This window comes from Somniosus microcephalus, chromosome 7 (assembly GCF_052327205.1).
Source record: "Somniosus microcephalus isolate GS21.2 chromosome 7, FLI_Smic_1.0, whole genome shotgun sequence".
In the NCBI taxonomy this organism is placed as follows: Eukaryota; Metazoa; Chordata; class Chondrichthyes; order Squaliformes; family Somniosidae; genus Somniosus; species Somniosus microcephalus.
The window spans coordinates 264,646,345-264,671,904 of record NC_140993.1 but is presented as its reverse complement, the minus strand read 5'-3'; the positions used below and the strand labels follow the sequence as shown (position 1 = coordinate 264,671,904).

At 46.3% G+C, this 25,560-nt stretch overlaps 1 protein-coding gene across 1 annotated transcript in view; it reads right to left on the bottom strand.

Moving 5' to 3' along the window:
• Window positions 1-25,003, bottom strand: part of LOC147115295 (angiopoietin-1-like) — a 327,338-nt gene extending 302,335 nt beyond the window's left edge. Inside the window, exon 1 of the mRNA XM_085993994.1 lies at window positions 23,435-25,003. Within this exon, the coding sequence (XP_085850120.1) occupies window positions 23,435-23,734 (300 nt within the window). The 5' untranslated portion in view covers window positions 23,735-25,003. The remainder of the gene's footprint in view (window positions 1-23,434) is intronic.
• Between the last annotated feature and the right edge of the window lie 557 nt (window positions 25,004-25,560).

Genomic DNA, 25,560 nt, shown 5'->3' with positions numbered 1-25,560 from the left:
GAGACTCGGACTCGGACACGGCAACATTTCCGGTTATTGAGGTGTTGTTTTCGGAGTATGAATTTTGCTGGTTAATAGAGAATTCCGTTTAAACAAGAGTTTCCTGTAGCTTGGACTCCCTGTGCTACTGACAATAATCACGTTATAAAATGAACCTAAATTGCTTGCTCTTGGGCACCTCCTGCTGGAGGGTTACCGAGTGGCATATACTCTGTGACATTATCCTTGGTAAAGTCATATTTAAAGAAACCTTACCTGTCCAAAATCACCACTTGTTTTGAAAGTATTCCATTTTTTGGGGGGAAGGTTTGCTATCAGTGACCTTGCACATTCTAGCTATGAACATTCGAGCGATGTGGTCTTCAAATTTAGATTCTCTCAGAACTTAGTCCATAATAATACAGTGGGAGAAGAATCCTTCAGAAAATAGGTCACCAGGCACGCATGGCCTCAGAGATTACCAGATAAATGGATACCAGGGTCACACGCTCCAGAAGACTCCTGAGGATCTCAGCTGTGATAAACATACTACATGGCCTTGTAGTGCCGAGTCCACGGCAGGCTTCGATCACAAAACCTACCTTTTGAGCTCACCACAAGCTCTTCCCCCGGTCCTTGCCTACTTCAGACTGAGTAATGATCACAGTCGGGAAACACTTCGCTACGAATCAAAAACTGTTTATAAAAGCAGGAGGCAGTGGGTATTTCACTTATTTTACAGCCTGGGCTACAGGCCCTGCTTCAATCCATTCAATGCCGCTTACTGCACGTTACGTGGAGATATACAGAATTACATAGATATTACAACACCAACCAGTGCTCCACAGGCGCAGTGTCCTAATCCCATGGGCCCATCCTGCTCCTATATCCCTTTATTCCCCTTTCCATCGACCCTCCACCATGTAATTCCCTCCCTGAACTTCTCCACCTCTTGCTCCTCCTTTACAACGCTCCTTAAAACCTATGGGGGCGATTTTGCCAGCCCTGGGGAGGCAGGTATGGAGGCGGGACTGCTGGGAAAATGGCAGAATTTGGGGGTGGGTACCCAACCCACCTCCAACCCGCCTCCGTGCCATCTTGCCAGGGGGCGGGTAGCCGTCCCGCACCGGGTCCCGTCTCCTTGGAGGCGGGAAGGAATTAAAGCCTATTAACTGCCTGTTAACAGGCAGAAAATAGGATTATCCCCTTTTTGCCCTCACAAGTGCGGGCTTCCCGAAGGCTCCGAAACCCACCAGGGTCATCGAGGCGAGTACTGGGTCTGCGGGGGTCGGGGGGGTGCAAAAGTGTGGTGTGAAGGTAAGTGATGGGTGCAAGAGTGTAGAGGTGAGTATCTGAGGTAAGTGCAAAGTGTTAGTAAAAGTGTACTTACCTTTGTTTCTTCCTGCAGGGTTCAGTTGGTGTGTATGCGGAGAGTCTCGGACCTCCACGTTGGGATTGACAGGTGGCCGTCGCATTCACAGATGTAACAACCATCTTAATTCTGTTAAAGAAAAAAGTTTGATGGGTCTTGTATTCAAGATGTCATCAAACTACAGAGAATGTCAGTGTTTGACAGCTTCACAGAGCTGTCAAACGATAACAATTCATCTGTCAAAGATTTTTGACAGATGACACATCATACATTGACGTTCTCTGCAACCGACTTTCCTGTAATTGGCCTGCAAACCCCGCTGGGCGGGCTTAACAAGGTCAATCAAGGGAAAGTAGCGTGGGTTGGCTACAAATCGATGGAGGCGGGACTAAAACCCGACAAGCAGCAATCCCGCCTCCAACGCGCCCCCAGTCACAAAATCGCCCCCGCCTTGACCACCCGCCCTAATATCTCCTTATGTGGCTCGGTGACAAATTTATATAATAACACTCCTGTGAAGCACCTTGGGACATTTTTACTACGTTAAAGGCGCTATATAAATACAAGTTGTTGTTGTTGGTGATGTAATCCAACAAAAATAACTTGTATTTACGTAGCGCCTTTAACATAGTAAAACATCCCAAGGCGCTTCACAGGAGCGATTATGAATAGAATTTGACACCGAGCCACATAAGGAGATATTAGGGCAGGTGATCAAAAGCTTGGTCAAAGAGGTAGGTTTTAAGAAACGACTTAAAGGAGGAAAGAGATCCGGAGAGGCTTAGGGAGGGAATTCCAGAGCTTAGGGTCTACGCAGCTGAAGGCACGGCCGCCAATGGTGGAGCGATGAAAATCAGGGATGCACAAGAGACCAGAATTGGAGGAGCGCAGAGATCTCGGAGGGTTGTAGGGCTGGAGGAGGTTACGGAGATAGGGATGGGGTGAGGCCATGGAGGGATTTGAAAACAAGGATGAGAATTTTAAAATCCAAGATTCTTCCAGTATTTATTTGGTTTTTTAATTTTAGAAAGACGTGTTCTAAAAAATAAAACACGCATGTCATCGTTTGCTAATATAGTCACTTCACCGAGCACAGTGACCCGATCAGAGAAAGGCTCATTGCTGTTTTGGTTGCGTCTTCTGGAGTTAGACAGGCCTTGCAAGATCCAGGCTTTGAGCCACATTCCGCAGAGTGTGAGAATACTGGAAGTCATCCCAGGAGCAGAAATAGAGAACATAGCTTATGTACGACACTTCAATGTGGTTTATCTTCCTACAAGTATTAAATCCTCACTGCAACAGGCATGTAGGGCAGCCAAAACCCTTGCCTCTGAGAGGAGACAACAGAACTAATCACTTGAGGGGAAATGGGAGAAAAAAAGCGACATTAATCAATTTCTTCTTGTCCAATCCACTAAATTAGAGTCAGATGGGAACAAATGGGGCACTTCATCCTGAACAGTTCCAGAATTGATTGTTATTTCTACATTTATCAGTTAAACTAGTAGAATCAACTGTGTTGCATTTACAGTGTCTTATAGATGTGGCTTTCCGTTAGGACTTTGTCAATTTTGAATATATTTGCCGAGGCTCAATGGGTTGAACTCTGACCTGAGATGGTTCCTGGGGTTGGCCATTACTTGAGTGTCGCACCCAAACCATCAGCTGTGTCACAAGGCTGGGTTTCGCACTGATTCAACGTGTGGTAGCCCCTGCCTATGTCTCCATGGTGTGCGGGTGTGCTTCGTGTCTCAAGGTGTGCGATAATGGTGCCGGGAAACAACAGCACAGCTTCCCAGGCCGTACATTCAATGATAACGGGAAAGACTCCTCAGGCCAGGAATATCCTCGTAGCCGCCACAATTAAGCACCGTTTACGCAGGAAAGTTGGGGTTTCCGCCATGCTCCCGCTAAAGTTACAGTGCAGGAAATGCCCGGCCATTGGTTCCAACAAAGAAAATCTGGGAAATATCTGTATTAATCCAATTTGGATTAGCTGGATTTGTGATTGGCAGTAGCATTCATAGTTCCTGCACCAGCTACACCTACACACTTCCTTAGTTTGTGACACCTCTGCTATACTTAAGGGGAGTTTCACACTCTGGACTTATAAGAATCGCTAGACAAAAAAAGACCAAGGCCCATCTAGTGCGCCTTCTACCATCCATGATACAATGATAATGGAGTTGTTGACTAATCACAGCGATCAACCTCTGTCAATTAGTCTACAACAGACCCAGACATGAGGCGAGGAAAACCCCCAGTGGTGGAGAGCTTTGGGAACCACAGAAACATGGAAACATAGAAGATAGGAGCAGGAGTAGGCCATTCGGCCCCTCGAGCCTGCTCCGCCATTCAATGCGATCATGGCTGATCATCCAAATTCAGTACCCTGTCCCTGCTTTCTCCCCATATCCCTTGATCCCTTTAGCCTTAAGAAGTATATCCAACTCCTTCTTGAATATATTTAATGAATTGGCCTCCACTGCCTTCTGTGGTAGAGAATTCCACAGGTTCACCACTCTCTGGGTGAAGAAATTCCTCCTCATTTCTGTCCTAAATGGCTTACCCCTTATCCTTAGACTGTGACCCCTGGTTCTGGACTCCCCGACCATCAGGAACATCCTTCCTGCATCTAGTCTGTCCAGTCCTGTTAGAATTTTATAAGTTTCAATGAGATCCCCTCTCATTCTTCTAAACTCCAGCGAGTATAAGCCCAATCGACCCAATCTCTCCTCATACGTCATTCCAGCCATCCCAGGTATCAGTCTGGTGAATCTTCGCTGGAATCCCTCCATGGCCAGAACATCCTTCCTCAGATAAGGCGACCAAAACTGCACACAATACTCAAGGCGTGGTCTCACCAAGGCCCTGTACAACTGCAGCAAGACATCCTTGTTCTTGTACTCAAACCCTCTCGCTACGAAGGCCAACATACCATTTGCCTTCTTAACCGCCTGCTGCACCTGCATGCTTACCTTCAGCGACTGGTGCACAAGGACACCCAAGTCTCGTTGAACTTCCCCTTCTCCCAGAGTCACCTGTTCCTCCCGAGCACGCTGCACTCACCACACCTCATGTCTCAAATTACTCATGTACTGGATCCCAAAATGTTATTTTCTGAAAGAAACCTATCGAATTTGCAAATGAACTAATCGATACTCTCTGCTTCCACCGACTCCCTAGGGAGCCTGTTCCATAGATTGATCACTCGCTCACTGAAATATTGTTTCTGCAGATCAGTTTTGAATTCCCCCCCTTAAAGCACAGGCCGTGTCCTCTGGTTCTACTGTTCTGCGCAAGGTGAAACAGATTATTATGGTCTACCACCGCTCAGCCTTCCCTTTTCCAGTGAGAACAAGGCCAATTTACATAGTCGACGTTCAGTTAGGAACTGAATTTCTCTAAGATAATTCCATTGCACATTAGCAGAAGATGCTTTCATTCTCTTTACCATAGCCAGATCCAGATTCCCATTTCTCGGTCTTCAAGGCACATCAGGGGTGAATTTCCCCTGGGATTCTAATGTTAACTCGGAACAGGTGCAGGCCCCTCGTTCCATCAGCTCATGGCACATCACTACCTCAACTCCATTTTTGCTCCATATCCCTCGATACCCTTATCAAACAAAAACCTAGCGAACTCAGTCTTGAAACTTTCACTTGACCCCCAACATCCACAGCTTTTTTTAGGGAGGGGGGTGGGGGGGTGGGGAGAGTTATCAGATCCTATTACATGTAAAAATTTGGAAAGCATCTGTCAGACTTTAGAATGTCAAAAACAAAAAGAAAGAAAAAGTAAGTCAGGTTGTTTAATGCCGAGGTTAATCACAGGTTAATTGCAGTTGTGAAGAAATTTTGTAGATTGACCTGGGGCTGGAAACTTAAGAGTGGTGGCAATCTGCAAGCTTTCCTCAGTTAAGCTGCAATTGGCCTCCAAAGTTACAACCATCCGACTTTGCGGAAAGCCCCATTCACTCATCATAGCTGTGCTCGCTGGCCTTGATCTAAAATTCTCATCCCCATGTTCAAATCCTTCCATGGCTTCGCCCCTCCCTCTCTCTGTAACCTCCTCCAGCCCGACAGCCCTCCAAGAGCTCTGTGCTCCTCCAATTCTGGCCTCTTGCACATCCCCGATTTCCTTCGCTCCACCATTGGCGGCCGTGCCTTCAGCTGCCGAGGTCCTAAGCTCTGGAATTCCCTCCCTAAACGACTCCACCTCTCCTCCTTTAAGACACTCCTTAAAACTTAACTGGACCAGCCACATAAATACTGTGGCTACAAGAGCAGGTCAGAGGCTGGGTATTTTGTGGCGAGTGTCTCACCTCCTGACTCCCCAAAGCCTTTCCACCATCTACAAGGCACAAGTCAGGAGTGTGATGGAATACTCTCCACTTGCCTGGATGAGTGCAGCTCCAACAACACTCAAGAAGCTCGACACCATCCAGGATAACGTAGTCCACTTGATCGGCAGCCCCTCTACCACCTTAAACATTCACTCCCTCCACCACCGGCGTACCGTGTCTGCAGTGTGTACCATCTACAAGATGCACTGCAGTAACTCGCCAAGGCTTCTTTGGCAGCACCTCCCAAACCCGCGACCCCTTCCACTTGGAAGGACAAGGGCAGCAGACTCATGTGAACACCACCACCTCCAAGTTCCCCTCCAAGTCACACACCATCCTGACTTGGAAGTATATCGCCGATCCTTCATCATCGCTGGGTCAAAATCCTGGAACTCCCTCCCTAACAGCACTGTGGGAGTACCTTCACCACACGGACTGCAGCGGTTCAAGAAGGCAGCTCACCACCACCTTCTCGAGGGCAATTAGGGACGGGCAATAAATGCTGGCCTTGCCAGTGACACCCACATCCCATAAAAACAAACAATTTTTTTTTAAACGACCTCTTTGACCAATTTTGTTTGATAATCGCTCCTGCGAAGTGCCTTGGGACGTTTTGCTACTTTAAAGGCGCTGCATAAATACAAATTACTGTTGTTGTATTCAAATTCTTGTTGTTTTAGTCCCTGCCTTTGGAAAGGGTTAATTGACGAGTCAGTTGATTGTCTTTTCAGAAATACGCGGCAAGCCCTTAACAGCCTCAAAGGGTTAATCATCCCCCACTCGCTCTTATAGTCATAATTCTTCATCAAGTGTTTGAAACAGACTTTCTACTAAAGGGGCAAAAGCTTCCACATTCCAGCAAAACACGTGACTCCAAATGACCTTGGGTTGGTCGTGTAGCAGGCCTGTCACTCAGCCCTCCCAGGATGTGTGGGACTACCGAACGTCCTTCAGTGGCAGCTTATGCAGGCATTGATGCTTATCTGCGCCCCTCAATATTTCTATGATCATTTGAATGATATTTCGATTATAGGGAATGCTTCGTGGGACTCTCAGAAAGTGCTGGGATCGCACAGACAGTTTTCCTTTCTGGGTTGCTGTTAAAACTTGTAAAGAGCCAGTGGAATAAAATACTTTCCAGAGTCAACTCTTCCTTTCGGTAAATCAGGAGTTTAGAAACATAGAAGAAACATAGAAACATAGGAGCAGGAGTCGGCCATTGGGCCCTTCGAGCCTGCTCCGCCATTCAATATGATCATGGCTGATCCTCTATCTCAATACCATATTCCCGCTCTCTCCCCAAACCCCTTGACACCTTTTGATTTTCATTACATTGGGAGCTGGCTGACAGCTTAATGGAACAGGGAACAAAATGGTGAAACTATAATGGAACTTAAAGCACCAACCTTCTTTTCTTGGGTTATGAGCAAGCTCATTATAATTATAAGTGATGTTGGTTGAGGGATAAATATTGTCCCAGAACTCCGGGGAGAACTCTCCTGCTCTTCCTCAAAATAGTGCCAAATATTTATCCATCAACCAACACCTAAGAGAGATTATATGGTCATTTATCACTTTGCTGTTTGTGGGAGCTTGCTGTGCACAAATTGGCTGCGTTTCCTACATTTCAATTGGCAGTAAAGCAATTTGGGACATCCCAAAGTCGTAAAAGGCACTACAGTATATAAAAGCAAGCTTTTTCTTTCTTTCTGGCAGTCTTGTAAAGGAGTGTTATATTCACTGAGATTCTGGTAATTGGACTTTCAGAAGGCCTTCGATAAGGTCCCGCATAAGAGATTAGCGTGTAAAGTTAAGGCACATGGGATTGGGGGCAAGGTATTGACTTGGATAGAGAACTGGTTGGCAGACAGAAAGCAAAGAGTTGGAATAAACGGGTCCTTTTCCGAGTGGCAGGCAGTGACTAGTGGGGTACCACAGGGATCGGTCCTAGGACCCCAGCTATTCACAATATATATTAATGATCTAGACAAGGGAACTAGATGTAATATCTCCAAATTTGCAGACGACACAAAGCTGCGTGGGCGTGAGTGCTGTGAGGAGGATGTCAAGAAACTCCAGGATGATTTGGACATGTTGGGTGATTGGGCAGAAACATGGCAGATGCAATATAACGTGGATAAATGTGAGGTTGTCCACTTTGGTGGCAAAAACAGGAAGGCAGATTATTATCTAAATGGCAATAGATTGGGAGAAGGGGAAGTGCAACGAGACCTGGGTGTCCTTGTGCACCAGTCGCTGAAGGTAAGCATGCAGGTGCAGCAGGTGGTTAAGAAGGCAAATGGTATGTTGGCCTTCGTAGCAAGAGGGTTTGAGTACTGGAACAAGGATGTCTTGCTGCAGTTGTACAGGGCCTTGGTGAGACCACATCTTGAGTATTGTGTGCAGTTTTGGTCGCCTTATCTGAGGAAGGATGTTCTTGCCATGGAAGGAGTTCAGCGAAGATTCACCAGGCTGATACCTGGGATGGCAGGAATGACGTATGAGGAGAGGTTGGGTCGATTGGGCTTGCACTCGCTGGAGTTTAGAAGAATAAGAGGTGATCTCATTGAAACTTATAAAATTCTGACAGGACTGGACAGACTAGATGCAGGAAGGATGTTCCCGATGGTCGGGGAGTCCAGAACCAGGGGTCACAGTCTAAGGATAAGGGGTAAGCCATTTAGGACAGAAATGAGGAGGAATTTCTTCACCCAGAGAGTGGTGAACCTGTGGAATTCTCTACCACAGAAGGCGGTGGAGGCCAGTTCATTAAATATATTCAAGAAGGAGTTGGATATATTTCTTAAGGCTAAAGGGATCAAGGGGTATGGGGAGAAGGCAGGGACAGGGTACTGAGTTTGGATGATCAGCCATGATCGCATTGAATGGCGGAGCAGGCTCGAGGGGCCAAATGGCCTACTCCTGCTCCTATCTTCTATGTTTCTATGAGTGAGGTTGTATAGGATCAGAAGGAGGTCATTCAGCCCCTCGAGCCTGTTCCACCATTCAATTAGATCACAGTTGATCTGTATCTTAGCTCCATCTACCCGCCTTGGTTCCGTAACCCTTAATACCCTTGCCTAACAAAAATCTATCAATCTCAGTTGATAGGAAATGAGAGTCTAGTGGGCGGATGTATTCCCTGACATCCTGGTAGCGATTGTGCATCGAGTTATGGCAGTCACATGGTAATATGAGACACATGTCTGCTCCATGGCATTCTCCTCTCAACAACTTCAACGAGAGAACATTGAAAGCCACGGAGCGAATAATTCTGCATCCTCATGGCCCCAAAATAGGCAGCCTAATTATTCTAAGAGTGCAACAATTAGTCAGACAATTAATCGCCAATCGACTCCAAATATAGCTGAAGTGGATTGTGACGGTTGACCAACCCTGTGGGCCGTGCAGGACAGCCTTCGCTCATTGTCCAATAATAACACAGTCTGATGCAAAACATGCACCCACAAGAGGTACCTCAGCTCTCCAATGATTAATTCAGTAACAATGGAGTGGGCCTGTGCAGCGTCAAGCTGATCCTATGCCTCTGTAATGCTAATTATGAAAATGTCACGATGTGTGTCAGACCTCAGGCCACACGGACCTACTTGATGCCAAGAGTAGATCGTGCAACTGAGGTGGCGCAATAGCTAGCGTTTGAGTCAAAATGGGAAACATTTCCGGTTCAAAGAAAGTTCGGCATTTCTGGTTGATTAGCGTGGCTTCATCAGAAATTACAGCTCTTGCAGCCCTTGCTGCAACTGCCAAGCTATGCAATGTGTCATTATTGGAATTACCCTTTTAAACTCATTTGTTTGGTCAGGGGATCAGTCAGATTTGTTTAAGCTTCAATCCACTGGGGTCATTTGCAAATGACTCCCTGGGGGATCTTGTGCTAAATGTGTTATCCCTGAATTGCTGGTGGTTAACTGTCTACAATTAGAAAGAAATAACTTGCATTTCTATCGTGCTTTTCGCAACCTCAGGTTGTCCCAAAGCACTTTACAGCCACTGAAGTGCTTTTGAAGTGGAGTCACTGTTGTAATGTGGGAAACGTGCCAACCAATTTGCGCACAGCAAGCTCCCACAAACAGCAATATGATAATGTAATGTTGGTTGAGGGATAAATATTGGCCCAGGACACCAGGGAGAACTCCCCTGCTCGTCTTCAAACTAGTGCCATGGGATATTTTACATCCTCCCGAGAGAGCAGACGGGGCCTCGGTTTAACACATGACTTATTTTTAAGTACTGCAAGACCGCAGTCCCAAGGCTTTGAAGGTCCCTTGCTGCAACACAGTGTGATTATAGTGTTGTAGGGCAGTGGAGCGTGTGGACTTTATACAAAATGGGAATTACTTTTCAAAATCATTTCAGCTCCTGCGGTGACATTTTCCGGTATGTTGAAAGTTTAAAAAATATATATATTGCACTACCTCCATTAAGGATGCCTGTGATGATCCCGACAGTGTCAGTCTGACACAGATTTGACACACTCCAAATCACCAATTCCGCAGTTTATTAAGCAGCTTCCCCTCAGCACGTTGCGATAGGGATGATTGAAATTGTGACATTACCCTGGAGATAGGACACTCGCTGATTATTCACTGCAAGTGCGAGGTTTTTTTTTTATCATTTCGACTTGATAAAAATGACTGATAACAGAATTTAAATATCTGAATGTTGGTGATTTAATACAGTCAAAGTATTTGCAATTTCTATTCCCCATGATAATATCTAATATTTAATTTATTTTTCTAACAATGAAACTGATCCCTCAGCTTGCTTGTGGTATGGCGGTAAGTTAAAAACATTTCTGCTATTCATAGATACATGGGAAAAATGCTCTGTAACTCTGGCAGAATGTACTATGTGTTCTGTGTCCCTGTAGGACACAGTGGGAAATATCTCATGGAGAAGTGTGATATCTTCTTCTATTCCTCTGAGCAAGGATCAGACAACAACTTGGGGATGGCAGTATCACAGTTAAGAAAGACTTGCATTTCCATAGCGCCTTTCACGACCTCAGGATGTCCCAAAGCGTTTTACAGCCAATGAAGTACTTCTGAAGTGTAGTCACTGTTGTAATGTAGGAAACGCAGCAGCCAATGTGCGCGCAGCAAGGTCCCACAAACGGCAATAAGATAAATGATAGTGGTTGGTTGAGGGATAAATATTGGCCAGGGATAACTCCTGCTCTTCTTTGAAATAGTGGCCATGGACTCTTTTACATCCACCTGAGAGGGCAGACAGGAACTCAGCTTTAATAATGCCCAGAACTTCGGGTCTCCACAGGCGAGTACGCACGGGGTACTCACCTGTAGGCCCAATGGAAGTGCCGGTTTCCTGCATGCACTGCGCATGCGTGGGAAACCGGCACTTCCATTCCCCTGAAAGCAGGGGTTCAGAGTTCGAACGCGTGTGCAGGAGAGGCTGCGCGTGCGCATCGAACTTACATTTTTTTTGCAGGTTTTCCCGGGAGGGTAAGTCTGCAGAAGTTAGACATGTAAAAAGCAGGTGTAAGGCCTGCTTTTTACAAGGTAAGTGGTGAATTAATTAAAATTAAAACATTTTTTCCACAGGTTTATTATTTTTAAATACTTTAAAGAAAGGTAAGTTTATTTTTAGCCCCGTTAGAATTTTTTTTTTTAATTCAAAAATTTAAATTATTGTTTAAAATAGTTATTTCATGTAATTTATAGTTTATTTTAAAAATGTGATTTAAAAAAAAAATTATTTGAAGATTTAGTGATGTTTTGGGGCCCGTAGCATTTCTAAGTTTTGACAGCTCTTCCTGTCAAACTTATGAATGGGCATTTCCCTGCTCTGATTGGCTCCCCATGGCCCATGTGACCCCAGGGGATGCACCGAACTAACTGTGCCCCTGGGATACGCAAGCACTGCGCGCCGGCAGTTGGAGCAGGCCCAGGATCGGAATTCCACGGGGGCCCACAGCTCAACGGCCGGCGCGCTAGGTAAGTGCAGGTCGGGGGCTTGCACCCGCGGGAAGCCCCCGACCCGAATTTCTGGGCCAATGTCTCATCTGAAAGACGGCACCATCCGACAGTGCAGCACTCCCTCAGTACTGTGCTGCACTGGGAGTGTCAGCCGAGCGTTATGTGCTCAAAGTCTTATGGAGTGGGGCTTGAATCCACAACCTTCTGACTCAGAGGCGAAGAGTGCCACCCACTGAGCCACAGCTGACACCTAATGGAATGCCGGTAGACAAGCCAAGAGTAAACTTCTCCCGCCACAGAGTCGGTACCAATCTGCCATTCTTTTTCTGTAAACTGCTAAAATGAAATTAGAAAAATCTGTCAAGCCACGGAGCAATTTTTCTTTTAACTGAAGCGTAAGTGGCCATCTTATTATTTTAATTTGTGGCACAATATACCGCAAATCCCTCAGTGCTTGTCGACTAATCCAAGAACAATTACGTTTCTGAGTTGGCTGGCTAAAAAAAAAACAAGGTAACTCGCTGGTAACTTGTAGAAGCGGCTCGATTTTCTGCTCACTCAACGCTGCATTAAAATTAATGACAGGAAGAATTTCACCCCACGCCTGCAAGTAATAGTATATTTATTGGCCCATCTCTATTCCTGCACTGTTCCTCCACCGTTGCTGATACCTCTGGTCCTTTGCGAACTGGCCCCCCCTTCGACCAACTCCTTGTCCATTCCAGAGGTGCCTTTTAATCGTCTTGGGGATAACTTTTCAGGAGGTCCCTTTTTTTTCCCCAAGTGAAAAGTTCAGGGAACAAGCAAAGATTTTTGCTCGCTAATCGTTGTGTAATGCTTGAAAGAGCCGAATCACGGACTTAATCAGTAACACATGACGGTGATTCTGTCAAGTATTCCAGTAAGGAATGAGGGCTCCTGTTTTATTCGCATTCATAGAATCTTACAGCACAGAAGGAGGCCATTCGGCCCATCATGCCTGGGCCAGCTCTTTGATAGAGCTGTCCAATTAGTCCCACTCCCCGGCTCTTTCCCCATAGCCGTGAAAATTTCAGGAGGGCTTCGGGCCTACTCGTTCTGGCGCAGGGATCGATTCTCGCCTGCCGATTTCTAGGCCAGACACGTACACTCACACACACTCACTCACACACATTCACACTCACTCACTCACTCACTCACACACACACTCACTCACGCACATTCACACTCACGCACACTCACTCGCGCACACTCACACTCACTCACGCACACTCAAACTCTCACACACTCACTCATGCTCACGCACACTCACTCACACACTCATACACACACACTCACACACACAAATGCACTCACACACACTCATGCACTCACACATACACTCACATACACACACAGTCACACCTACACACACTCACGTACATTCATACTCACTCATGCACACTCACACACTCTCTCACACACACTCACATTCACACACAGTCACTCATGCTCAGACACACTCACATTTACACACACTCACACACACTCACACTCACACACACTCACAAACGCACTCGCACACACTCATGCACTCACACACACACTCACATACGCAGTCACACCTACACACACCACACACACTTTCACACTCACACACACCCACTCACGTACATTCACACTCGCACTCACTCACACACACACACACACACACTCACTCGCACGCACTCATGCACTCACACAAGCACAGTCACACCTACACACACTCTCACGCTCACACACACACCTACACACACCACACACTCTCACACTCACAAACTCACACACACGCTCACAGGACGATCAGCTGACTAGATGTTTTTCAGTCCTAAGATTTGTTTTCTCTTTTTTTACTGTACTGGAACAAACCATAAATGTCAGCTCTGATGAGAAATCCCACCTGAAGAATTAACTGACTGTCCTTTTCACAGGTGCTGACTCACCTGTTCTGCATTCTTATTGAAGATTTTCAGCAGTCCCTGGTTTCTTTGATCTTTCGCCAGAGATAAAACAGCTCACCCACCACTCAGTGACGGGGAGATAGAGAAACACATGAGGTACATTTCAAATCTTGGCAAGGACACTGTGTCATATCCTGGGGAGGGGAGGGGGGGTGGGGTCAGTGATACGAATCAGGAAAATGGGGGCGGGGCTTTGCAACTGATCCAACCCGATTCAGAATCCGTTTCAGTTCTTTCTGCTTCCGAGGGCTGGATCTTGCTGGAGTGAGGCATCTCGCGACGTGCCCCGTTAGTTAGACTTGTTTCTGCACCCGTCAGCTCGAAGATCTTTTGCGCCCTAACTTGCGGGGAGTGCGAACTGATAACAGCAACGGGGCATCTGGGACCTCGGTAAACGACGGGACCCACAGCCTATCTCCTTAACCAATGAGAGTTAAGGATTGAGTAAGAAACAGAGGTACGACGGAGAAGGAAATCAGGTGCATTAGAGTCAAATCGGGTACAGAAAGAGGAATAAAGAGAGGGAAAGAAAGACTGGATTAAGAGAGAGAGAAAAAGAGACAGAAAGGAAAGAGAAAAAATAAGATTTGACATTTTTAGAATTTCTAACAACAATTTACTACCTGCAGGAATGAGATTGAAAAGTTTAAATTGTTCAATTTCTGGGCCAGAGAGGTTGATTGGCATTGCATTAACAATTATCAGATTGTTAAAAGGGTACTAATGCTGTTAATTACAAGACTTGACTCTCTGCGGCGAGTTTAATGGGCAATTAACGTGCAAATCCAGCAAGTTCTTAAAAATAACGGGCAGGCCAAAGGTGAGAGGCCGTTTGGGTGATGCACACGGTGGAGCGGCGAAAATCGACCAGCAAGTTCTGGAGATTCACAACTCACGCATATCTCTTAATCCCCTGAACTTGCTGGCCGATTTATGCCTCAATAACCGCGTGCGTCGTTAACACTCCGTTATTTTTCCAGCAAGATTCGGTCCCGACAGTATAAAACAATTTGCGTCTTTTTGGGCTAGTTTTTTTCATGCAGTGTAAAATCCTACTGGATGCTGAAATGTATGATTTAAATGGCTTCACATTACAAAACCCCAGAGACAAAGTGTGAAAAACAGCGGAAATGTCAAAGGTGGGAAATATTTGGTTTAGCATTATTTGAGATGTGTTTATAACGTTCCGTCTAAACTTGTCCAGCAGAAAGTTCTGTATCTTGCTGTCCCTCCTTTAACAGGTAGCTGATCTCAGCCTGAGTATTTCCATCTCATCTTCTGGGTCTAACGGGAATGTGCAGTTTCTATATTATGTTAATGTAGAACAATTGGCCCCAAGGGGAATGACTGAGTGCTGAAAATAAACACCTGTCTGAAGCAGTTGGGAATGAATTAGTAGAGTAACAGCACAAGAATCCCCTCGGCTCCAATAATTATTAAAGAGAACTGGTTCAAATTGTTCTTAAAGTTGACACACACACTTTCAAACATACACACACTCAAACACACACACACACTCACTCACACACACACACAACACTCACACACTCTGACACTCACACTCACACACACAGAAACATGCACAGAAACACAAATCCCTTGATACCCTTACCTAATAAAAATCTATTAATCTCAGTCTTGAAATTTTCAATTGACCCCCCGCATCCACAGTCTTTTGGGAGAACGAGTCCCAGATTTCCACTACCCTTTGTGTGAAACAGTGCTTCCTGATTGTAATCTTAAATGGCCTAGCCCTAATTTTAAAGTTATGTGTGTGTATCTGTTTAAGTGTGTGTGTTCGGGACTCCCCCCACCAGGGGAAATAGTTTCTCTCTATCTACCCTATCAACTCCTTTAATCATCTTAAACATCTCAATTAGATCACCCATCAACCTTCTAAACTCAAATGAATACAAGCCCATTCTCTGCAACCTGTCTTCATAATTTAACCCCTTTAGCCCTGGTATCATTCTGGTGAATCTGCGCTGCACCCACTCCAAGACCAATATATCCTTCCTGCCCAGGACTGAGCGCAGTGCTCCACATGGGCTCTGACCAAGGTGCTCTGTACACTGAGCGCAGTGCTCCACATGGGGCTCTGACCAAGGTGCTCTGTACACTGAGCGCAGTGCTCCACATGGGGCTCTGACCAAGGTGCTCTGTACACTGAGCGCAGTGCTCCACATGGGGCTCTGACCAAGGTGCTCTACACTGAGCGCAGTGCTCCACATGGGCTCTGACCAAGGTGCTCTATACACTGAGCGCAGTGCTCCACATGGGGCTCTGACCAAGGTGCTCTACACTGAGCGCAGTGCTCCACATGGGGCTCTGATCAAGGTGCTCTGTACACTAAGCGCAGTGCTCCACATGGGGGTCTGACCAAGGTGCTCTGTACACTGAGCGCAGTGCTCCACATGGGGGTCTGACCAAGGTGCTCTACACTGAGCGCAGTGCTCCACATGGGGCTCTGACCATGGTGCTCTGTACACTGAGCGCAGTGCTCCACATGGGGCTCTGATCAAGGTGCTCTGTACACTGAGCGCAGTGCTCCACATGGGGGTCTGACCAAGGTGCTCTACACTGAGCGCAGTGCTCCACATGGGGCTCTGACCAAGGTGCTCTGTACACTAAGCGCAGTGCTCCACATGGGGCTCTGACCAAGGTGCTCTGTACACTGAGCGCAGTGCTCCACATGGGGCTCTGACCAAGGTGCTCTGTACACTGAGCGCAGTGCTCCACATGGGGCTCTGACCAAGGTGCTCTGTACACTGAGCGCAGTGCTCCACATGGGGCTCTGACCAAGGTGCTCTGTACACTGAGCGCAGTGCTCCACATGGGGCTCTGACCAAGGTGCTCTACACTGAGCGCAGTGCTCCACATGGGGCTCTGACCAAGGTGCTCTGTACACTGAGCGCAGTGCTCCACATGGGGCTCTGACCAAGGTGCTCTACACTGAGCGCACTACTCTCGATGGGCTCTAGCCAAGGTGCTCTACACTGAGCGCTCTACTCTCGATGGGCTCTGGCCAAGGTGCTCTACACTGAGCGCTCTACTCTCGATGGGCTCTGACCAAGGTGCTCTGTAGATTGAAGCATCACTTCCTCCCCTATATATTCCAGCCCCCGTGAGATAAAGACCAACATTCCGTTAGCCTCTTCAATTATTTGTCGTACCTGTGCGCTAGCTTTAAGTGATTTATGTACATGGACACCCAAGTCTTTTTTCTCCTCCACAAATTCTATGCTCTCACTATTAAGACAATATTCCGATTTGTCTTTCTTGGATCCAAAGTGGATGACCTCACACTTGCCCACACTGAACTCCATCTGCCACATGCTTGCCCACTCACTGTGGGTAATTTTGAATTCATTGTAAATGATAATTGGGAGAGATGTGTAACGGGTGGCTAATTCAATATCGCTCATTTTACATTATCACACAAAGTCAAAATTACCCCCTCTTAGTCTGTCTATGTCCCTACGTAACTTCCTGCTCCAATCTACCCAACTAACTTAGTGTCATCTGCAAACTTGGATATACAACTCTCTATTCCTTCATCCAAGTCATTAACATATATGATGAAAAGCTGAGGCTTTTTATTTATTAATTCATGGGATGTGGCCGTTTCTGGCAAGGCCAGCATTTATTGCCCATCCCTAATTGCCCTTGAGAAGGTGGTGGTGAGCCGCCATCTTGAATCACCTGGGCCTCACTCTGTCGCAGTCAGGGGGGGATTTTGGTGCCCGAATTAGCACCAGCCCGCCCAGGGTTACAGCCGGGGCTTCAGTCTCAGACACCGGCCGATAAGGCCTAATTTGTTGCTAAAATGAGTATTGCATGTTTGTGCACACTTTCTGACATCGTGGTATTACAGAAAATCACGGGATTGGGGGTAATATACTGGCATGGGTGGAAGATTGGCTATCTAACAGAAAACAGAGAGTTGGGATAAGTGGTTCATTCTCAGGTTGGCAATCAGTAACTAGTGGTGTTCCGCAGGGATCAGTGCTGGAACCCCAACTCTTTACAATCTATATTAACGATTTGGAGGAGGGGACCAAGTGCAACATATTCAAGTTTGCTGACGATACAAAGATGGGAGGGAAAGCAGTGAGTGAGGAGGACATAAAAAATCTGCAAAAGGGCATAGACAGGCTAAGTGAGTGGGCAGAAATTTGGCAGATGGAACATAATGTTGGAAAGTGTGAGGTTATGCACTTTGGCAGAAAAAATCAAAGAGCAAGTTATTATCTAAATGGAGAGAAACTGCAAAGTGCTACAGTACAAAGGGATCTGGGTGTCCTGGTGCATGAAACACAGAAGGTTGGTATGCAGGTACAGCAGGTGATCAGGAAGGCCAATGGAATCTTGGCTTTTATTGCAAGGGGGATGGAGTATAAAAGCAGGGAAGTTTTGCTTCAGTTATACAGGGTACTGGTGAGGCCACACCTGGAATACTGCGTGCAGTTTTGGTTTCCATATTTTAGAAAAGATATACTTGCTCTCGAGGCAGTTCAGAGAAGGTTCACTCGGTTGATTCCGGAGATGAGGGGGTTGACTTATGAGGAAAGGTTGAGTAGGTTGGGCCTCTACTCATTGGAATTCAGAAGAATGAGAGGCGATCTTATCGAAACATATAAGATTGTGAGGGGGCTTGATCGGGTGGATGCGGGGAGGATGTTTCCACTGATGGGTGAGACTAGAACTAGGGGGCATAATCTTAGAATAAGGGGCTGCCTTTTCAAAACTGAGATGAGGAGAAACTTCTTCACTCAGAGGGTAGTAAATCTATGGAATTTGCTACCTCAGAGCTGTGGAAGCTGCGACATTAAATAAATTTAAAACGGAGATAGACAGTTTCCTAGCAGATAAGGGAATTAGGGGTTACGGGGAGAGGGCAGGGAAGTGGACGTGAGTCTAGGTTCGGATCAGCCATGATCCTATTGAATGGCGGAGCAGGCCCGAGGGGCCGTATGGCCTACTCCTGCTCCTACTTCTTATGTTATTACATCATATTTACAGCACCGAAACAGGCTCTTCGGCCCAACTGCTCCGTGCCGGAGTTTATGCTCCACACGAGGGGATTTGAGGAAAAACCTTTTCACCCAGAGGGTGGTTGGAATCTGGAACTCACTGCCTGAAAGGGTGGTAGAGGCAGGAACCCGCACAACATTCAAGAAGCATTTAGATGAGCACTTGAAACGCCATAGCATACAAGGCTATGGACCAAGTGCTGTAAAATGGGATTAGAATAGACAGGGCTTGATGGCCGGCGTGGACACAATGGGCCGAAGGGCCTCTTTCTGTGCTGTATAACTCTATGACTCTATGACAAGCCTCCTCCCACCCTACTTCATCTCACCCTATCAGCATAAACTTCTATTCCTTTCTCCCTCACATGTTTATCTAGCTTCCCCTTAAAAAGCATTTATGCCATTCCATGTAGTAGTGAGTTCCACATTCTAACCAGTCTCTGGGTAAAGAAGTTGCTCCTGAGTTCCCTATTGGATTTCGGAGTGACCGTCTTATATTTACGGCCTCTAGTTTTGATCTCCCCCACAAGTGGAAACGTACGTCCACTCTATCAAACCTTTTCACAATCTTAAAGACCTCTATTAGGTCACCCCCTCAACCTTCTCTTTTTCGAGAGAAAAGAGGCCCCAGTCTGTTCATCCTTTCCTGACAGTTATAACCAACATTCCCTGTAAGCTGCACGGGAGCACGGGAGCGAGGCAGCGCGGGAGCGGGGGAGCACGGGAGCGCAGCCGCTCACAAGCTGTTCGGTTGAAGATATTGCGCGATCTGCGGCCGCTCTGCAAATTTAAAGGTACTGCGCATTTAAATAAACGGCCGCGCGCCCACGGTAATATTAAAAAAAAGAAAGACTTGCATTTCTACAGCGCCTTTCACGACCTCAGGACGTCCCAAATTGTTCTACAGCCAATAAAGTATTTTTGAAGTGCAGTCACTGTTGTAATGTGGGAAACGCGGCAGCCAATTTACACACAGCAAGCTCCCACAAACAGCAATGTGATAATGACCAGATGATCTGTTTTTGTTATGTTGTTTGAAGGATAAATATTGGCCCCAGGACACCAGGGAGAACTCCCCTGCTCTTCTTTGAAATAGTGCCGTGGGATCTTTTACGTCCACCTGAGAGAGCAGATCCTTTAGAGGGAGCATTGGTTATAACCTTTCAGTTCTGGTCTCATTCTTGTAAATCTTTTTTTGCACCTTCTCCAGTACCCAAATCTCCTCATCTGTATAGTACAGAATATGCACTATGTTACAGTTCACACGCAGTGCGAAGGACCATTGGACAGTTGTGTAGCTGGAGCAGAGGTTCTCACTGACAGAACTGGGCCAATTGTAAGAAATCACACAACACCAGGTTATAGTCCAACAGCTTTATTTGAAATCACAAGCTTTCGGAGCGCTGCTCCTTCATCAGGTGAAGTGGAGAGATGCATAAAAACACAGCTTATATAGTCAGAGAATAATGTCAGATGTTTACACGTAATCTTTCTAACTGCCATTTATCACACCTCAGCAGAGAGATAATCACAGCAATCAAAGGTGTAAATGGTGTCCAAACAGGTCAGTCAGGAAAACATTACATCGGAGAACAATGAGGTGGGGTCACAAGGGGTCAAATGTTGCAGATGCTGGGGTCTGTATGAAAAACAAAAAAACAGTCAAAGAACTAGGCCAGACATTGGCCAGAGCTTTAGATGGAGTAAGAGGGATGGGACGGTGTTGGGTTTGGATGGTGCGACTTTGAACATTTATTCCGACTTTACTTTTACCAAGTACAGAACTACAAAAAAAAACAGCGGAGGTCATTTTATCTTTAGGTAAATCGGGAGGTGTGAGTAGTGGGGAGGCGGCACTATCAGCTAGAGTTAGAATGACCCCAGCAGCGCGCTTTCAGTTACAGGCGCTCGATTGCATGAATACCAACAGAGAAACGCATCTCTTTGTCGCTCTTTGTGAATTTACCGGAATGCAGATCCTGCACCAAATCACATGTCATTGAAAATCTGTAGGATTTCGAGGGTTAACCGTACTGTAAGCCTAGAGATATCTTTAGCAAATGTTGTCTATTTCTCTATCTGTAAAAATTTCATCAGTGAGTTATTCTTGTTGAACCATTTGCCTCTAGCGCCTATAACAAAACCAAAGAAGATAACAGATGTTCCTTTTGTTAAGCCGAGAACTTCTTGTTGTAGGTGACTATATTTATCGTACTTTTCACTCCAGGCTTTTTCTAATGACTGTTATCCTCCCATCTAATGGTAACATCTACAACACCGACTACCGATCCTTTCTTGAAGATCAGATCGGGCTTCCATATTTTTCCCTCATTATCAATTAACCTGGGCTCCACGAATGTTATCCAGCCATATTTCGACACATGATGAGGTAAAGTAACTTAATGGCAAAAAGCTTCCCAGACTTGCTACTTGGACAATTCGCCACGACAACAGATTACTGAGAATTCTGTGTGCTTCTCTTGCGCAAAAAGCATTTGAAGAATGTCATTCCCCGACGCTTCTCGTACATACGAACATACAAACTAGAAGCAGGAGTCGGCCCCTCGAGCCTGCTCCACCATTCAATAAGAACATACGAACTAGGAGCAGGAGTCGGCCACTTGGCCCCTCGAGCCTGCTCCACCATTCAATAAGATCATGGCTGATCCGATTACTCCACATTCCCGCCTACCCCCCACCCCCATAGCCTAGCTGGATCTGACCATGGTATCTGCATTCATAAAGTCCCCAGTTAGAAACAAGAGGCTATTGAGAGTTACAAACTCATCTTCCAAACACAGCGACTTTAAAAAAATATATTTTGGGTGTTTTTAAAAAAAAATTGTACAATCAGGACTTCTACCCGTTCAATAGTGTGTGCAGCCAGCCTGTGACTATATCCCGGATTATGTTCATTGCAATGAAGATGCTTTGGACTTGGTCCCATGCTTACAGACTTGTTTATGTACGAGCTGTCTTTCCTTGTAACAAACTGAAGTGAGGCCAGATTGAATGACCAGTGTTCCGAGGCTGAGAATACAACCCCCTCCCCCCGCCCCCGTCTATTCTAAACACACAGCAATTCTTTAGCCACTGTGCAATTCTGGGTTCTTGATACATTTACTGTAACTGTGCAACAAAAAAAACACCACTGCTCGTGTCTGCTCCAGTGAACTCCAGCTGTTAAACACCTGCTTGTTCTGCAGGAGAAAGGCTCGCCCTGAACGGATACAAATACATTCAACACAACCTGCACAATCAGTTAAACCGGGGTAGATGTTGACTTTGTGGGACAGCGTAAGCTGGGCGATAGCCCCGTTTCGCATCTCTTCCCTATTTTTGATTTCCACTGAAATGAGATGTAAAACGGGTTGCCGATTCGCTATCGCATGTTTCCCACTATCGCACCAAGTCAAAATTATCCCCCCCCTCACTCTTCATCCCCCGTCTTTAAACCTGCACAAATAACTTAAACCACGTTGTTTCACAATGCAAATAAAACATGATCTAAATTTAACCTGCACAAGTCACTTAAACCACATTCATTCATAAAAGAAAATCGTGCGCAGCCTGCAATTTGCGATTGAACAAGACATGCTCCATGTGTCATAACACAAACAACACATGTTGCAAAAATACAATCAACACCGCAGATACAATATACACAGTGTAAACAACCACGTGGCAGAGTTGGCTTGAGGTCAGCTCCCACAACACATCTCTATGAGATCAACTTTTAAGATAGCCAGAGCGATTGCAGTATTTTCGAATGCAACAGCGTCCCTGATAAGATTGAGCTCCTGGTCAACAATTCCTTGTCAGGATTCACCGGTCTTCACAGGGCTCCAGTATCATTGAATGCCACAGCCCAAGGTGTGCACACCCCCAGTCCAACCGTTTACCAGCAAAATTTACAGCTCACCTGAGCTGACCCAAACTGTGTCCCATTTTAAAAATCGCTTTGGAGGACAAAGCTGTTGTATCCAATATACAGGAGATTGCTTTTGACTTGCCCCTTGAAGTGCATCCAACACAACAACAACATGCATTTATACAGTGCCTTTAATGTAGTAAAACGTTCCAAGGCTCTTCACGGGAGCGATTATCAGACAAACAACTGACACCGAGCCACATAAGGAGATATTAGGGCAGGTGGCCAAAAGCTTTGGTCAAGGAGGTAGGTTTTAAGGAGCGTCTTAAAGGAGGAGAGAGAGGTAGAGAGGCGGAGAGGTTCAGGGAGGGAATTCCAGAGCTTAGGACCCTGGCAGCTGAAGGCACGGCCGCCAATGGTGGAGCGATTAAAATTGGGGATGCGCAAGAGGCCAGAATTGGAGGAGTGCAGAGATCTCGGAGGGTTGTAGGGCTGGAGGAGGTTACAGAGATGGGGAGGGGGCGAGGCCATGGAGGGATTTGAAGACAAGGATGAGAATTTTAAAATCGAGGTGTTGCCGGACCGGGAGCCAGTGTAGGTCAGCGAGCACAGGGGTGAGGGGTGAACGGGACTGGGTGCGAGTTAGGACACGGGGCAGCAGAGTTTTGGATGAGTTTAAGTTTATGGAGGGTGGAAGGTGGGAGGCTGATCAGGAGAGCGTTGGAATAGTCGAGTCTGGAGGTAACTAAAGGGCATGGACTTCCTACATTAGTTCAGCTATCGTTGCCAGAGACGGATGCTGTTGACAGCTTCCATGTGGCCTGGTACCCAGTTCAAGTCAAAGCACTTACAGCAGGAGGCTGCGCAGGCGCGGACGCCAGTATTATAGAGGAGATTGGGAATCAGGGCGAGTTCTTACCTTCCGCAGCCACTGCGTGTTGTTGTCTGACCGGCTCTCCAGCCGCTGCAGCTTCTGCGAGGGCCACTCCTGGTCCGCCTGGGGAGCATCCCGCTGCAGGGCGTTGGTGCTGTGGGGCTCGGGGGTCCCGCGGCAGCTCCCCTCGGGCTCGGGCAGTATGAAGGTGTAGCTGCACACCCCGTGCTGGATCCTGCTGAGCCGTCTGCGGCCGCCCTCCGTCCCTCGCGATTGGCCGCTGCAGCCCGCGTGAGCCAGGGCCGCACACAGCAGAGCCACGGAGAGAGAATCCATCGCCCACATTCGCTCCGGCGACTTCCTTCTTTTAGCTTTCCCCTTCGAACCTCGCAGCGAAAACTAGCAAAACTTCCAGAAACAACAGACAACTATTTCCTCTTTAAGTGCCGCATTTCAGCCAACATTAATTTCAAACTAAACAGCGCGCAGGCGATTTAAAAAAAATCTTCTAAAATATAGAAGAGCACATAAATGAAAGTTTGTGTTTCTCTCTCTCTCTCTCACAAAGTGTCTTACTCACTTCAGCACCAGATCGTCAATGAAAGCACTCTGCCGTTTCCCAGTCAGTTGTAAATTAAAAGCCCCATACACTGCGTTCCAGAACTGCACTTCCCTCTTGGTCCTGACCGAGGAACACAGCGTACGTTCAGACTGGAGAGATGCGAGCAAAGGCTTTGACAGGAATGTGTGTGCCACTATGCTAAGGATGCCTGATACCCCAGTTGCATAGGGATCATCTTACAAAAAAAAACCCAGCGCTTACATGACCTCGAGCATGTGCAGTAGCCCAGCCCCCCTGTCGCCCTTATCTGGTTCAGTCCACCTTTCAGCTTCCTTTGGATAAGCCACGAGTGAAATCTTTTGAGTTTTCTTCGGACGTGAAGGAGCTTGGGTTTCAGAGGGGCTGTTGAGAAGCTGCCGACCACAGCTTTGTGATATTATGTTGTAGCGAACAGCAATGTTACTGGAGACAATTAGAATAAATTACATGGCTCTGTGAACTGTTCAGGACCCAGCTGTTTTAATAAAAGCAGAGCACAGTTGGAGATTACAGTGAATGCCTTATTATTTAACTGCTTTACTTTCGTTTTGAAGCCCTGCCAATTGCTGACAGACTTGTCAACTTCTGCTTTTTTGCACTTTCAGATCTGCAGCTTAATCTCTCTCTCTTTCTCTCTCTCTCACTTTCTTTCCCTCACTTCTCTCTCACACGTTCTTTCTCTCTCACACATTTTCTATCTCTCTCTCACGTACACAAGAACATTCTCTCTCTCACATATTCTCTCTCGCACGTCTCTCACTTTCTCACACACCCTGTTTACCTTACACTTTATCTCTCTCACACATTCCCTCTCTCTCTCTCACACATTCTCTCCCTCTTTCTCTCTCACATATTCTCTCTCTCACATTCTCACTCACACATTCTCTCTCTCCCCCCCTCTCAATTCAATTCAATTCAATTCAAATCGCTTTATTGGCATGACAAGTTACATCTTATGTTGCCAAAGCATCGAAAAACATTCATGTTTGTTCACAAAAATACAGATCTATCCATACAGTGTATAAACAGATATATCCCTGAGTGTATAAATATACTTTCATATAATTTGTATATACTCTTTTCTTATATTTAGTGGTTGTCCCTCTGTTTATGGCAAGCTGTAACATAGTGTGCCGTTAAGGTTACACAATTTCTCTCTTCCCCTAGTAGGTATGGGAGTTTTTGATCGTCATTCAAATTTCTGAATTCCGGGCATATTTTTGTGAATTTTGGGTAGAAATTCTCCCTTATGCCCTGATATTTTCTACAAGCTGTGAGGAAGTGCATCTCTGTCTCCACCACTCCCTGACTGCAGTGAGAGCATATCCTGTCCTCTCTTGGCAGCCTGGTCTGCCTGTGTCTACCTTTTTCGATCGCCAGGTTATGTTCACACATTCTCACATTCACACTCTCGCATTCTGTCTCTCTCTTTCTCTCTCATCCTCTCTCACTCACTCCCGCTCTCACATTCTCTCTCACACATTGGCTCACATATTCTCTCACATTCATTCTCACACATACACACGCACTCTTTCATTTTCACACAGTCTCTCTCTCACATACTTTCTCA